We start from the raw sequence: 16639 nt of genomic DNA, 5'->3' as shown, positions 1-16639 counted from the left end.
TAATAAAAAGATTAATATTTAAAATATGAATACACAAAAACAAACTATGATTGTGTTTGTGCAACAGTCTATCATGTTTATACTTCTGGAAATAAACATAGATGGTAATGTAAATACTATTTAGTTAGCTGATATGTTAATAGAGGATTGATTACAAAATTTAAGTTATCATATTGCAGCCCAAAAGACCTCAATGTACGCTTAGGGTGTGATTTGGGTGCAGAAGAACAAGTCTTCCTAAGGAAGAGAAAGAAGTACGTTGCTGCTGCCCTGAAGAAGGTTCTTCAGCTACAAGAAGAACTGAAGGATGATGAGGTAGGTCAAGCAGGGACATGCCCACATTTTTTCTTTCCCCAGTAAGTTCAGAGTAGACTGCTAACTCCATTTATGGACTAGTAAGTTATATTTTGGGGCAAAGTGCCACTAATAGCAAAAACACCCTTCTGTAGGCACCGCAATGCCAAACATTGATGGGTGTGTAGAGAGGATCTAAGAATAAAAGAGAGGTACCAGCACAGAGGATACAGGAATCTCCTGTTTGGACAATGGGAGAACAACTGGAAGAAAATAAATTGGTCATGTTGGCTGCTAAAAGCATAATTTGAATATCAGCTTATTTTTACAGTTGGGTACAAATGAGCTTTCAGAATTAGGTGAATAGACATTAGGTGGACAATTTCTCTGAATGTCTCCAGGGAAAGGAGAACATCTCCAACATTTTCTCAAAGGCAGGAACCTCTTTCCTTGGACAACTAATTCTCACTTAGCAACTGCCCTGTTTAGCAACCATTTGAAGTTATGAAGGTGCTGAAAAAGTAACTTTACTTTACTCACACGACCGTTGCAGAGTCCCTGCAGTCATGTGATTGAGATTTGGGTGCTTTGCAACTGCTGGGTATTTACAACTGTTGCAGCATCCCATAGTCATGTGATCACCATTTGCATGCTTCACAGCTGGCTTCTGACAAGTAAAGTCAATGGAGAAGCCAGCAGTAAAATCACAAGTCATGGTCACGTAATGTCTCGCTTAACAACCATGTCGCTTAGCAATGGAGTTGCTGGGCCCAATTGTGGTCATTAAGTGAGGACTAACTGTAGTACCATTACTGAAAAAGCTTCATACAACAAACTCTTTCTTGATGTCTTGCCTTTGGTCCTAATTGAAATGTGGGAAGCTAAGGAAGCTGGCAAGAAAGGTACAGACTACTGGAGAGATGATCAGTCAATGAAGGACAGGGCATTCACATATACCCCTATGCAACCCTGTAACTAAATAAGTAGGAAGAACACCACACTCCATTTACAAACATTCTCCAACCCACAAATATTTATTTTCCTTTCAAATAATTTCTAAAGTAAATTTTCTTTCATCAAATTGAATGAGAACTGGTAGAAAAAATACAAGAGCATTTGTCTTTGCTTCGATAATCTCTGTCAATGCCTGCAGTTAGAACTTGTTTATGGTACATCTGCTCAGCCTTCTCTACCTTAAGATTGGAGCAATGTCTAGCAGCTTACCCCCTATCTCACTCTGCCCTTTGGTGCTAAATAGGTACCAGTAATTGCAATAATGACAACTGGTGGTGGAACCAGATCCTTTACAGCAATGTATGGAAGCCTTCTGGGTCTGCAGAAACTGAATCTGTTAGATTGTATTACATACATTACGGGTTTATCTGGCACAACATGGTAAGGAGGATTTTCTTTTCATTTACTATATTTCATGACCTGTCCAGTATATGATGTATGCATAATGTTGCAGAAAAGGTTCAGAACAATACGTAAGACAAGGGTTGTTAAACTTTGTATACCACGGCCCGCTAAAAGTAACAAATGAATGTATATAACCTCCACTTTTCCCATGAATAAAACTAATGATTTCATTGAGATAGGTTCGGGCAAGAAATAAATATACCATTTTTAATTTATAATCATTCTAAAATAAATATATCACTTTAAATTTGTATTTTAAACTAAATATAATTAAATTTTAATCTATTTATCAAATGAAACAATGATAGAAGCTTTCAACTTCATAAACAAACATTTAATTGGAATTAAGCTTTTTTCTACTAATTAGAGTTAAGATTAACAACAATTTATGGTTGAGATAGATGTGCTAAACTATGCTCAGTGTAAAACTGGAGAATATTCCTAGGCAAAATATTCAACAGAGACCCAACCACTCCCTTCTTACAGCATCCTATATTAATATTGGTTTTCCCCTCTCTGTTTTTTTCCCATTAAATTCAGTTGCCCAGTAACTGTCTGTTACTGTTTTGTCTGTGGAAAAAACAAAATACTGAAATAAATGTTGGGATTTCATTTTAATTTATCAGTTTTATTACCTTAAATGAAAAGTACTATGACACTCATGGGACAATGTCATGTGGCATTTCAGATACTATATTTTGAATGCTGCCCCCTCCATGTGGGAAGCCCTGGATAGCTATCCCCATTCCTCAGAAAGCCCTCTAGGAGGAAGGAAAGCAGGGGGATATTATTATAACCCAAAATATATTTAAACATAACAATAGTGTCATTCTCTCTGAAAGTAAGGTTTCTATGCTATTAGTTGTGTGCTACTCTTAATTATCATTTTCATTTTCATTTTCATTATTATTATTTTTAATAAAAACTCAGGACCATGGGTAAATTATATGAAGATCCTGATTGGTCACAGAAATACCTGGAAGAAGCCATTAATGAAGCCCGAAGACATGTGACCAAATCTAAATTTAACTGTTTTTCAATTGATAAGCTGAAGTATTATTATAATGAGCTGAGCCAAAGAACCAAAGAAGGACACAGAACTTCTTTCATAGACCTTTGGGGCCTTGTCATTGAGTCCATGTTACATGATGAGGTAATAAGCCTTCATATTAATTAAAGGGAGAGATCTATGAAATAGATGCATGATTTGAAAAAGAAGTAGTCTACTAGGAAAGTCCTTTTTCATATACTGTGTTTATGGAGGTTAGTTAAGCCATGTCACAAGCTGAGAGGGTTTTCAAAGGGGATGATACAAATTTATAGAAGATGCATCTCTCAGTGGCTATTAGCCACATATACTTATCTTCAGGATTAAAAGCAAGCACGGGCAGTGAGAGAAGGTAGCTGACCTACAGAGTCTGCTTTTGGACAATCTGGAAATGTTTGTGCATTGTAGGAACTAAAATGTTTTATTAGATGATCTTTAGATCTGCCTTAGCAAGGTCCTTCCAGGGTTCTTCCATGAGGGTTCACATAGATATTCCACGCATGAATTCCTGTACACAGGTAACTCTTCCCCTCCCTCATCCCATCTTGCCTACAGTCTGGACAATCAGAAGGTCTCTATATATCATTGTAATGTTAAAGTTCGAAGTGAGTTCTCTAATAAGACTTGCATGTCTATGGACACATGATGGTCAACAGACATATTTTTCTCCCTCTTTTGAAGAAAGACAATCACACACTTTCTGATCAGCGCGTGGCTGTGAGTGAGGGTCAGAATCCTTTGCCCATTTACTTGGCAGTCAACCTAAAAGACAACTACAGTGCTCAAGATTTTAAAGGTAATGCTGTATGTATATTATTCATATTATTCTGTACTAACATTTTAATTGTTCAGTACTAAAATGAGACCATTAAATAGACCATTAAAAATAACATTTTTTTCACCTTAGAAGGGAACAGAAAAATGAGTTTCTTGCAGGCCCCAGGTTCCTAGAGTAGGAAAAAATTCCCACACCAGAGCAAAGCAAGCAAGCAAAAAAAGAAAGAACAGCCGATATGCTTTGGTTAATTTTGTAATTAAGAATCCATAGGATATATTAACCCCCATGTTGTGCTTCCAGAATGGCTAGAATTCACTCCTTATGAGGTTGGAAGTATAAAACATGGTGCATACATCTGTTCAGAAGATTTTGGGAATGAATTTTTCATGGGACGATTGATGAAGAAGTTCCCAGAAACTCGGATCTGCTTCATGCAAGGTAAATAAATAAGAAACTGTAGTTTAAATTAAAGCAAGCTACTGCCTAATAATTCCTGTTGTAAATTGCCTATATTACTTTTGTTTTGTTTTTCAAGAAGTGTCATGGTTTCATCAGTACATTTAAAAAAATTGTGTGGGTCTTACCCTAGTTTTATTTTATCAACTCTACTCTGTTTTCTACAAATTTCATACAAAATATTTAATGTGATTTAACTTTTGTTGGGGGACAGATTGTTTTCTTTTGATGATCAGTTGACTGTTCCAAGCACTGAAAATGTGAACTATCAATAGGATGAATGGTAAATGTGCATGAGATACTCCCCCCCCCCGCAATTCTGTACATTTCATAGCTATATAGATGATGATATTTTGGCAGATATAACTTAGTACACGACTTAGTGATGACTGAATTCCTCTAGGTTGATGTGTTTTTTCCCCCTTACTGGTGTGAAAAGGGAAATGAGAGATACAAATTATGATTGAAGCTGAACAATAGTAAAGGGCCAAAGGAAGTAAATGGGTGATTGGAAACTGCCTTTGTTTTTCCCATCTAGCTGATCAATTTATAAAGCAAGCCTTTATGGTTATGTAAAAATATATTCGCATAGCCTAACAATTCTTGATTGGAAATATCTGGAAAACTCAGAATGAGGGGTAAAAGCTGAAGTTTCAGATGCAGTGGAAAAGAAACAATTTCATATTGACACTGCAAATTTAAGACTATTTATTTACATTTATTGAACCAATTATTTAAATTTATTTCACAGGTATGTGGAGCAGTATATTTTCTTTGGATTTAATCTATTTCTGGAATTTAGCTAATAACTCAGAAGAATTCTGGTATAGTTGGACAAGAGACAGAGTGCAAGACATTGGTAAGGTGATTTCTTTTTTTCCCTTCTTGTCTTTCCTGGTTTGTAAATTTGTTATTGTTCTCCTACCTTTGTTAAGATTAATGAGTTCATCCCAGTAAGAAGACACAGGACTTGTTTCTGTATGAAATTATTGATGTTAGTTGAACATCAATAATTTTATACAATATTTGGAAATGCTGGAAAAGTTCTCCCAATTACTCTGACAAGTAGTGTGAAATATCAAGTCCTTTTCATGCCTAACCCATAATGATGGTTTACATTTTCTTTCGTTTCTGACTCTGAGTATGATTAGAATCCATGAGACAATTGCTTGTTTAAAATGTGTTGTTTAAATGAGCTTATCTCAACCAGATGCCTTCCATGCAGTCTGGGAATTCTGGACTTTTTGTCCCAAATACTTGGAGGAGGACACTCTATAGAAGGAAACTGTCTGATATGCACTTCTATACATCTTTGCACCAGTGGTTGTTATCCAAAGATACCCTGGGTTTTATTCCCAAGTTACTGTGGTTTAGATGTATGCTCTTCATCAACCAGTGATGAACCATGATTTGCCAAGGTTTTGAACCAGTCTTTCCCAACTTGTCTCCTTGACCATGCATCTTTTAACTGGACATGCTGAAGGCTGGATTATGGGGGCAGCCCCTTCTTTTCATATGGCGTGCCTGCTAGTAACGCCATGTCATATAGGAATGGTATTTGGAGGCTCTGTTTTCTAAGGATGCCACAGTCATACTGCCAGAAATCCAGCAACTAAGCCACAGTATGGCTGGTTCCTTTATGGAAAGCTGCAATAATAGTAGTCTCCCCAACAATCCACACATCTATCTTTCTCATGTGTAAGTCCATCACTCTTCACATGTTTTACCACTAGACTTTGCAAATAAATATACAAATATTTGCATGTGAGCATTTAGAACCCTCCTTTTGCACAAAGCTTTGCCATAGCTATTGGTCCTCCTATAAGTTGTGATCCTATTGTGCCCACATAAGAAAGCTTGAGTAGAGTCAGAAGGCATGAACGGTTTTTTCTGTCTTTTACAGATGATTCTCTTCTGCCTTCAAAACCACATGAGCTGGACTCTCGCCTACTCACTTGCCAAAGCCAATTTTCCTCTACTCTCCGAGATGTTTTAACTGGACGCCCAACAATAGCAGAATATCCTAATTTCCTGAGGGGATTCCAGTTTCATGATGAATACTTGAAGAATGACCATTTTTCTGCATGGAAAGGCACAGTAATAAATTTACATTTGTGGTTTATCTTAGCTTTATAAAGTGCTCTTGGTTATCATACTTGACTAGGATGTAGCTAGCCAGTTCCAACCTGAGAATGATGTTCCTTTCTTTCCACATTTCACTGAAGACAATGGATAACCTATCTTAGTGTTAAAGGATCTAGGAATTCATTCAAGTCCTGGTTCACTTCACAAGGTCTAATGGAAGGATCGCTTCAATCGGAACCTGGCACTCACTCCACCAAAGACATTTGGGAAGGGAAATGGCAGAAAGTATCTTTTGTTTTAAATGAAAAGGTAGTTGAGGCACGCATGGGTGTCAAAGCACAAAGCTTTGGGATACTTTGCATCTTCTGCTGCCTCTGCTGAGGTGCCACAGTATTAATTGCACAGGTTGTTTGTTGCCACCTTTTGTGCTTTACAGGAATATCTGCAGGTTAGGATTTAAAAAATCAAGATGGCCGCCACGATGTTCAGTTCCCTGCATGACACACATAAAAAACAAGTGGAACTTCCATTGCACTGTAGTAGCTGCCCCCTTTACTTTTTTTAATCAAACCCTGAGATTTGGTGAAAAACCAAAACAAAACAAACCCCCCCCCCCCGGTGCTTTAGATTTCTCTTCGAGATAGAAAGCATGTGCTTATGCCATCAACAGCATTTGAGAACAATATCCACATGTTCATTTTCTGCAAAACCCCTTTCAAACTTTTCCAGACTGAAAATACATCTGCTAGCTAACCCTAACTCTTTGACTGGGAAAGTTGGGTTAAAAAAACCTTCAAAATAAAGAATTGGAGTTCAAATGCTAGATTTCATTAAAAAAATAATATATTGATGTTGTACTTATAAGATGAAATGAAGGCACCATTTATTAAATAAACCAACAGCAGTAAAAAATATCCAGTAGTCCTCCAAGGAAGGGCTTTAAGTTAATACACAAGACCTTTTGGGATACAGAAGTACATAAATCAGCCCATGGCATTTTCAGGCAAGGCTGCAAACTCTTGCTTAAAATCTTGGAGAGCCTGTGCCCGTTAATGTCCACACTATTAAAAGATGGATCAATTATCTGATTCACTATACATCATTTCCTGTATTCCTACATAGACAAGTTCCAGTGGGCTGGCAGATAAACACAGTACTCTTTCAATATATCATACTGTAATAGGTGTTTGCTGAATTGTATTTGACTTAGTCAGGGTGGCAATTTTCTGGCTAGGACACAGCTTCGGAACCCAAATCTAAAGCTAGATTTCTGGGTTTAAAAAATCCAGATGACTACTATATGCAGCAAAGAGTTTAATGTTTCCATTTATCTCTTTGTTGCCATCTAGTGGCCAACTAGTTCTTTGCATCCCAGATCTGGTAATCCTATCAAAGATCCTACCTGTAAATTGAATTAGGTTTCCTTCATGGCCAGTTGGAGTAGAAAACCCTGCTTCATTGTGAGTGCTGAAATAAAATGCCATTTCAGTTGGTTTCTAGATGTATTGTGGAACAGGGGGTAGTAACTTGTCCTTCACATCAGGCAGCAAAATGTCTTGGAAAAGCCATTTGAAGCTTCTTCTAACAAATAATCCTATAGTTGGCTGGAATAGAGAGAAAAGACAGATCCTTGCCTCCTAGAATTTATTCTAAGCATAGTCTATCCATAGACACTGTGCTTCTTGCTCAGAATAATGGCTAATACTGTAGATCCTGTTCTGTACTCCAGTAGTGCTCTAAGGCCTATAGAAGACTATAGCTCACTTGGCTGATCCAAGCCTAATTCTTTGAGGTACCTAGCTTAATCAAGCTCCATTTGTTTCAATAACAACACGGTATCATGCTGTTAATAAACAAATGGATAGAATAACTGAAGTATGCATTGTGCTCCTCTTCCAAACATTATTTATTTGCCAGTATATTTTTTATCCTATCTTTTATTTAAAAGATAAAACAATTAAACATCTTTTAAAACATTAAAAGAAGGTGCTACTCTTTAAGCAATATGCTTCTTTAAAACTGCAGGACTTGGGAACTGCAAAAGAAAGCTAGCAAATGTGAAATTTGGAAGGTAGGAGAGGGAATACCTCTATTTCATCTAGGAACTTATTGTTCTAGAACAAAGGTAGACAACTTGGAGCTCCAGGAATACACTGTGGTGGTAAAAGGTACCCCTCCATACACATGTAAGCTTCTAAAATTTGGGGCGCATCTTCTGGAGATCTTCAGAAGTGTTTACTACCCTGTAATGTTAAATATGGCAAGAATATGGCATGGTATTATTTAAAACATGGCTGGAAAATAACTGCACTTACTATAAAGAATGTTAAGATGTGAGTGTAAATAAAAGGAAGTTGTTGTCTTACCCCTTCCATTACTTTTTAGCATGGTTTTTGAGCACCCCATGAAGGTTACATGCAGCCAATGGCCCAAGAGAAGTGCACTCCTGCTAGAGAATGTTGACTGGAAATATTTGCTTTTCAGACTCTGTGCTGGACTCTCGACCTAACCTACTGATGGAAACAGCAGACCAAACTTTGTCTCTGGTGGATACTGGGTTTTTCATCAATACCAGTTACCCACCCCTTTTAAGACCAGAGAGAAAAGTGGATGTTATACTGCATTTAAATTATAGTGGGGGAGTACAGACTTCGGTAAGAGACATCAATTTAACTCTACCTTTAATCTTTTGCATTGGAGTCAACACTGAACTCCATGATATTTCAAGAGTACCCTAATTTCACAGGAGATATATTTGCCTCTTTTGTACCCACAAATTTGCATACGTTATGTAAGTTTTTAAAAAGTCAGATTTTTACCTGCTATGGACTCTTGTTTATTTTGGCAAAGATTAATTATTTTAGTGAAGAATATGGCTAGCCCAGAGAATGTTAATTCTGGATTAGGATAGGTTTTCTTTTATGTAAAAATTTTAAGAGTTGGAGTTTCTCTGGAACATGGTTGAGTGGTTATCATAAGCACTGCTGAGAAGCACTATGATATTCTGGATTGCAAGCAGCGTATGATAATTCATCCCCTTTTCTTGTCTTACTGTGATGTAACCTTAACAGTTTGCTATCTGTTAAATATGGACTAGATATTTCAAATTATTGTTCCTACAAATATTGTACAAATATTGCAGGTGCTCATTATAGACCGTATATCTTGACAACGTTGAGAAATATTCAAATTCAGACTTTTTGAAGTCTTTGAAAAGGAATGTTCTAGAGGATAATGATGCTACAGTTTGTTTTTTAATGCTGCACAGATTCTAGCATATAGTTTCCACATTTCTAAATATTTATGTAGATTTTAGGTGATGACTTTACATGTAGTGTTTGTTGTTTATACTTGTTGATTATGATCAACAATCCACTTTAAAACATAAACTCATATAAAAACAGAATACTCAGGGATGTAGCATATGATGACATGTTTAACCACTGCAACACAAAACTAAGTTTCAGTTTTGATAAGGCTGATAATACTAGTATTTGAATCAGAAAGTAGAAGCTTTTTGTAATAATAGTCTGTCTGTCCTGGATACTGCTACAGATGAGGTGAAATGAGAAAATTCTATATGTCCTTATAAAAATTATAGTACAGCAATTGTTGTTGTTGTTGTTTAGTCGTTAAGTCGTGTCCGACTCTTCGTGACCCCATGAACCATATTGCGCCAGGCCTTCCAGTCCTTCACTGCCTCCCTGAGTTTGCTCAGTTTCATGCTCATTGCTTCAGTGATGCTATCTAACCATCTCATCCTCTGCCGTCCTCTTCTCTTTTTGCCTTCAATCTTTCCCAGCATCAGGGTCTTTTCCAAAGAGTCCTCTCTTCGCATTAGGTGACCAAAGTATCTGAGCTTGAGCTTCATTATCGATCCTTCCAATGAGCAGTCAGGGTTGATTTCCTTTAAGATTGACTGGTTTGACCTCCTAGCAGTCCAGGGGACTCTTAAGAGTCTTCTCCAGCACCGCAGTTCAAAGGCATCAATTCTTCGGCGCTCTGCCTTCTTTATGGTCCAGCTCTCACAGCCATACATTACTACTGGAAAAACCATAGCTTTGACTATGCGGATCTTTGTCGGCAAGGTGACGTCTCTGCTTTTTAATATGCTATCTAGGTTTGCCATAGCTTTCCTCCCAAGGAGCAAGAGTCTTTTAATTTCATGGCTGCAGTCTCCGTCTGCGGTGATCTTGGAGCCCAAATAAATGAAGTCTGTTACTGCTTCCATTTCTACCCCTTCTATTTGCCAGGAATTGATGGGTCCAGATGCCATGATCTTAGTTTTTTTAATGTTGAGTTTCAAGCCAGCTTTTGCACTCTCCTCTTTCACCCTCATCAAGAGGCTCTTTAGTTCTTCTTCACTTTCTGCCATTAGGGTGGTATCGTCTGCATATCTGAGGTTATTGACGATTCTCCCTGCAATCTTAATTCCGGCTTGTGATTCTTCCAGCCTGGCATTTCTCATGATGTACTGTGCATATAGGTTAAATAAGCAGGGTGACAGTATACAGCCTTGTCGTACACCTTTCCCTATTTTGAACCAATCGGTTGTTCCATGACCGGTTCTGACTGTTGCTTCTTGGCCCGCATACAGATTTCTCAGGAGACAGGTAAGGTGGTCTGGTACTCCCATCTCTTTAAGAATTTGCCACAGTTTGTTGTGATCCACACAATCAAAGGCTTTTGCATAGTCAATGAAGCAGAAGTAGATATTTTTCTGGAACTCTCGTGCTTTCTCCATGATCCAGCGAATGTTGGCGATTTGATCTCTAGTTCCTCTGCCTCTTTGAAACCCAGCTTGTACATCCGGTAGTTCTTGGTTCATGTATTGCTGAAGCCTAGCTTGTAGGATTTTGAGCATAACCTTGCTAGCATGTGAAATGAGTGCAATTGTGCGATAGTTTGAACATTCTTTGGCATTGCCCTTCTTTGGAATTGGAACATAAACTGACCTTTTCCAATCCCGTGGCCACTGTTGCGTTTTCCAAACTTGCTGGCATATTGAGTGCAGCACTTTAACACCATCGTCTTTTAGTATTTTAAATAACTCAGCTGGAATACTGTCATCTCCACTAGCTTTGTTGTTAGCAATGCTTCCTAAGGCCCACTTGACTTCACTCTCTAGGATGTCTGGCTCAAGGTCAGTGATCACACCAGCGTGGACATCAGGGACATTAAGATCTTTCTTGTATAGTTCTTCTGTGTATTCTTGCCACCTCTTCTTAATCTCTTCTGCTTCTGTTAGGTCCCTGCCTTTTTTGTCCTTTATCATGCCCATCTTTGCACTAAACGTTCCTTTCATATCTCCAATTTTCTTGAAGAGATCTCTAGTCTTCCCCATTCTATTGTTTTCCTCAATTTCTTTGCATTGTTCATTTAAGAAGGCCTTCTTATCTCTCCTTGCTATTCTCTGGAAATCTGCATTCAGTTGCTTATATCTTTCCCTTTCACCCTTGCTTTTCGCATTCCTTCTTTCCAGAGCTATTTGTAAAGCCTCATCAGACAGCCATTTTGCGTTCTTGCATTTCTTTTTCTTTGGGATAGTTTTAGTTGCTGCCTCCTGTACAATGTTACGGACCTCCGTCCATAGTTCTTCAGGCACTCTGTCTACCAAATCTAATCCTCTAAATCTATTCATCACCTTCACTGTGTACTCACAAGGAATATGATCTAAGTCATACCTGAGTGGTCTAGTGGTTTTCCCTACATTCTTCAATTTAAGCCTAAATTTTGCAGTAAGCAGCTCATGATCTGAGCCACAGTCAGCTCCTGGTCTTGTTTTTGCTGTCTGTATATTGCTTCTCCATCTTTGGCTGCAAAGTATATAATCAATCTGGTTTCGGTATTGACCATCTGGTGATGTCCATGTGTAGAGTCGTCTCTTGTGTTGTTGGAAAAGAGTGTTTGCTATGACTAGCTTGTTCTCTTGACAGAACTCTATTAGCCTTTGCCCTGCTTCATTTTGTACTCCAAGGCCAAACTTGCCTGTTATTCCGATTACTCCTTGACTTCCTACTTTAGCATTCCAATCCCCTATGATGAAAAGGACATCTTTTTTTGGTGCTAGTTCTAGAAGATGTTGTAGGTCTTCATAGAAGCGGTCAACCTCAGCTTCTTCAGCATCAGTGGTTGGGGCATAGACTTGGATGACTGTGATATTGAATGGTTTGCCTTGGATACGCACTGAGATCATTCTGTCGTTTTTGAGGTTGTACCCCATTACTGCCTTTCCCACTCTCTTATTGACTATGAGTGCAACTCCATTTCTTCTAAGGGTTTCTTGCCCACAGTAGTAGATATAATGGTCACCCGAATTAAATTCACCCATTCCCGTCCATTTCAGTTCACTGATTCCCAAGATGTCGATGTTCAGTCTTGTCATCTCATGTTTGACCACATCCAGCTTGCCTTGGTTCATAGATCTTACATTCCAGGTACCTATACAATATTGTTCTTTACAGCATCGGACCTTCTTTTCGCTTCCAGATACATCCACAGCTGAACGTCCTTTCGGCTTTGGCCCAGCCGCTTCACTCTTTCTGGAGCTACTTGGAATTGCCCTCCGCTCTTCCCCAGTAGCATATTGGACACCTTCCAACCTGAGGGGCTCATCTTCCAGCGTCATATCTTTTAGCCTTTTAACATTGTCCATGTGGTTTTCTTGGCAAGGATACTGGAGTGGGTTGCCATTTCCTTCTCCAGTGGACCACATTTTGTCAGAACTCTCTGTCATGACCTGTCCGTCTTGGGTGGCCCTGCACGGTATAGCTCATGGCTTCACTGAGTTACGCAAGCCCCTTTGCCATGACAAGGCAGTGATCCATGAAGGGGAGTACAGCAATACTAGACAGTATATAGCACCAGGTTTTTACATTCTCTGTTTTACTCTACTTATATTTGTTGGTACACAGTTTGTTTTGCTTGTTACTTGACTTTAATACTTACTTTTTGATAATTTATTCACACAGAATCTGGACCAGTTTTCAAAATATGTCTCTGAGCTGGGAGTCTCATTCCCAAAGACAGAGGTCAGTGAGGAAGACAGGGACAACCTGAAGGAGTGCTATGTTTTTGAAGACACAGAAAACACAGCTGCTCCTTTAGTGCTTTTTTTCCCCCTGACCAATGAGACCTTCAGAGCATTTGAAGCACCTGGTAAGTTCTGAAAGAATATTTTGTTGTATTGGAATAGTACTACGTTACTTCCCAAGATAACCTAATCCTATCCAGTGCACATAAGCATTCCTTTAATTTATTACTCATACTATGATCACTATATCTGAAAGATGAATTGACCATGTGTCACCTGAATTTAAGGAGATTATAAAAATAATTGTTTGTTGGCTTCATTATGCAGCCTATCCTCCAATTAATGGTATATAATGGTACACCTTATGACTTTACATATCATGCTAAACCACACTTTGTTTTATCGATGGTTTTATTGAACAAGCAAACTCATCATGCTAAGTCATAAAGTGTGCTTGGTAAATGATAATAATTGGATTACCATATCATCTTAAACTTAATTTGTAAATCCGGCCAATCTTTTTAATTTCCCACTTTTGTTCCTAATAATAATGTAATGAAAAAAGAGAAAGATTTGAAAATGAAGGAGGTACAAAATTTTGTATTGGTAAAGCGAAATATTTTGCATTACAAGGCTATCTGTTTTAGAATGTTCTGGATACTTGAAAATTATTATCTCAAATGATGGTATTGTTGAGTTGAATATTTTCTGTTTACAAACACTTCTTTACTTCTGCATTTCAAGGTGTCACATTCCACTGAGATCATACCCTTAAATGTCTATCCAACAATCTATCCCATGTGACTGATTTTGCTACTGTAGACTGAAGCAAATATGCCTTAAGCTTTTTATTTTTTATATTTCCACTATTGGGGAGAACTCTCAATTCTGGGTCATTTCTGAAAAAGTCCATTCCCTGGTATCTATTAATCTAATGTTTCTCATGTAATGAGACAGAATGTAGATCTGTATTGTCTGATTGCAGGATCCATGAAGGCTTCTATATCTGCAGCCAGTCATTCATCGTTTGAAACTTTAAAGCATGGTTGAATAATTTTGCATGGGATGGGAACTACATTTTTCAGAGTAATTTTGGGAGAGTAGTAAGGACTGCAGTGGAGAGAGTTGCAACAAGTGGGCTGCTCTATGTTATCGGGCAGGGCTGGCATTTCCAGGTTTTCTTTGGATCTGGATTTTTTGGAGGGAAGGAGAGGTCACAACAATTATCAACAATTAAGTGAAAGTTCCAGATATCTTTAAAGGAAACTCCACACACATTACCAAAGTGGGTATTGGAGGTCCTAAAAGCACCACCATGCTGTTTATTTATTTATTTATTTCCATCATGCTGTTTTCATGAGTTTACAGAAATTGCACCTGAAGCCATGAAATATAAATATTAAGGCACCCCTCTAACTACTAAACCTGGCATCTCATGCTGACTTCCTTCTTCCTCTTTCATTAAAAGCTCTCCAAAAGGGTTCCATTTTCAAATCCCTCCAAAAATTGTGAGGGAGGATACCATTCAGATTTCTGGAGATAAAAAGGTATTCTATAGTATAGGAGCCTATCCTGAGAAAATGTTGGCCTCCCTTCTTTGATCGCACTTGGGGAGATATCTTCAGCATCCCCATTCTGGCTGAATGTGCTGGAAGAGTTGGTTCTACCTGTAATCCTTCAGATACCCAGGTGTCATGGAATTCTCTGGGAACAGGAACAGTGATTTGCAAAATATTGCAAGGCCAGAACATCTGTGTATTCCTTCCTTATTGGTTAAATGCATAGCAATATCTCCCTAGCATCAAGAGGCAGTTAGAAAGAGGGTCAAAGGGATCAAAGAGACCTGTCTTGATGTATTTACTCAAAACTGGAGTGTTAAAAGGGAGATATCTTGTTTCCAAGATTCTGTAACTTAACCCCTTTTCTTTTGATAAATCTGACTAATGAAACTCTATGAGAATTTAGTGTTATTGGTTATGTGTGTCTGTTACACACTTGACAACAGGGGCTGGGTGCTATCTTTGGTCATTTTGGATGAGTTTTGATGTGATTTCATAAAGTTTTGTGTACTCCTACAGAAAACTAATTTATAGGACACCAATATTATATTTACACCAGAGATCTAAATAATAGATGGTATTTAAGCAAGGCCAATGGTACTAAATATATCAGATTCATGTGACTGGTTTGACTGCATCTTTGCTGTCATGGTGTAGATCAGCCTTCCCTGAGTAGGAATAGAGTTGAAATCCAATAATCTGAAAGGCACCAGATTGGGAAAGTCTGTTTTAAATAAATGCTTTATTGATGAAAGTGTTGCTTTTTTTTTTTTTTTTTTACAGGAGTGCAACGTTTGTCTACTAATATGGAAGATGGCAATGTAGATGTCTCCAGCTTACTTTCCCCATTTGGTACACGGGAGGTGAGCTTCTCAGAGGACAATTTTGACAAACTGGTGAAATTAACAGAATACAACATCCTCAACAATGAAAACAAGATCATTGAAGCCTTGCATGTTGCAGTGCAGAGAAAAAGACACCAGAAGTACAAGAAGTAATATGGAGCAGTAATACAAATTTAAGCTGTGGTGCTAAACACAGTTCCAAGATATTAAGCCCTATTACCTTATGAGTAAATATAGTGTCTAATATAATATAATGATGTTAATGGATGTAACTGGTAGATTTATAAACTGCAATTAAAAAAAATGGGCTTCTGATTTAATTACTGAGCTGAGGTTGAAGGTCATGCTGCTTTTTAGTTGCATAGATCTGGCACTTCCTTTCTGTTTACGATCAGTGTTATTTTCCCTTTTGTATTTGCAGTTAGTAGAGGTTACTCTGGATTGCTTCGATATTTATTTAATTGAATTTATATTCTGCTGCAGTCTCACAACATTCAGCAGTTTTAGAAGATATGCAAAAGGATTAAAACATCCAAAATTAAAACAAAAATAAACTAAATCATAAACAATATCACAAAATTAACAACCACCTGTAGCATAACAATAAATAAGTAAAAGATGGTGCAGTGGGTAAGCATCACTGGAATGCTCCCTGGAAAAGCCCAGTTTTTAACAACCTTCTGAGTGCCATCAAGGACAAGTCCAGCCTGATCTCCACAGGGAGACCATTCTACAGCACTGGGGCTGCCACTGAGAAGAGAGCTTTCTAGCTTCAGCTTCTCTCACTTCTCAGAAGTGTGGGACCACAAAGGATTTCTCCCTCATAGTAAGTTAAACTGATTCAGGTTGGAGAAGGTGGTCCTGCAGATACCCCTGTGCCAAGGACTGCTGTATTGATGTTACATGCTCCCAGGATCTGGAACCGGTTAACATATGGACTGTGTTCTGTACCAGTTGTAATTTCCAAATAGTCTTTAAAGGCAGCCCTGTGTAAAGCTTGTTGCGATAGTCTATCTGAGTAGCACTTAGGTTGTGAATTACTGTAAATAGGTCTTCCTGCACCACGTAAGGCCACAACTGGCACATAAGCCAAAGCTGGGTAAAACTACAATGGGCACATCA

At 38.1% G+C, this 16639-nt stretch overlaps 1 protein-coding gene across 1 annotated transcript in view; it reads left to right on the top strand.

Annotated features, from left to right (window-relative positions):
• Nucleotides 1-15670, top strand: part of LOC103061859 (cytosolic phospholipase A2 epsilon-like) — a 54439-nt gene extending 38769 nt beyond the window's left edge. The window contains exons 12-21 of the mRNA XM_088145506.1: nt 180-315; nt 1553-1689; nt 2644-2866; nt 3443-3557; nt 3840-3977; nt 4747-4854; nt 5899-6087; nt 8565-8734; nt 13052-13238; nt 15456-15670. Coding sequence (XP_088001632.1) covers nt 180-315; nt 1553-1689; nt 2644-2866; nt 3443-3557; nt 3840-3977; nt 4747-4854; nt 5899-6087; nt 8565-8734; nt 13052-13238; nt 15456-15670 — 1618 coding nt within the window. The remainder of the gene's footprint in view (nt 1-179; nt 316-1552; nt 1690-2643; nt 2867-3442; nt 3558-3839; nt 3978-4746; nt 4855-5898; nt 6088-8564; nt 8735-13051; nt 13239-15455) is intronic.
• The last annotated feature ends 969 nt before the right edge of the window (nt 15671-16639 follow it).

This window comes from Python bivittatus, unplaced genomic scaffold (assembly GCF_059951505.1).
Source record: "Python bivittatus isolate LINGU-HERP-01145 unplaced genomic scaffold, Pbiv_v1 ctg000480_np1212, whole genome shotgun sequence".
Taxonomy (NCBI): domain Eukaryota; kingdom Metazoa; phylum Chordata; class Lepidosauria; order Squamata; family Pythonidae; genus Python; species Python bivittatus.
This window is presented reverse-complemented; position numbering and strand designations above follow the sequence as displayed.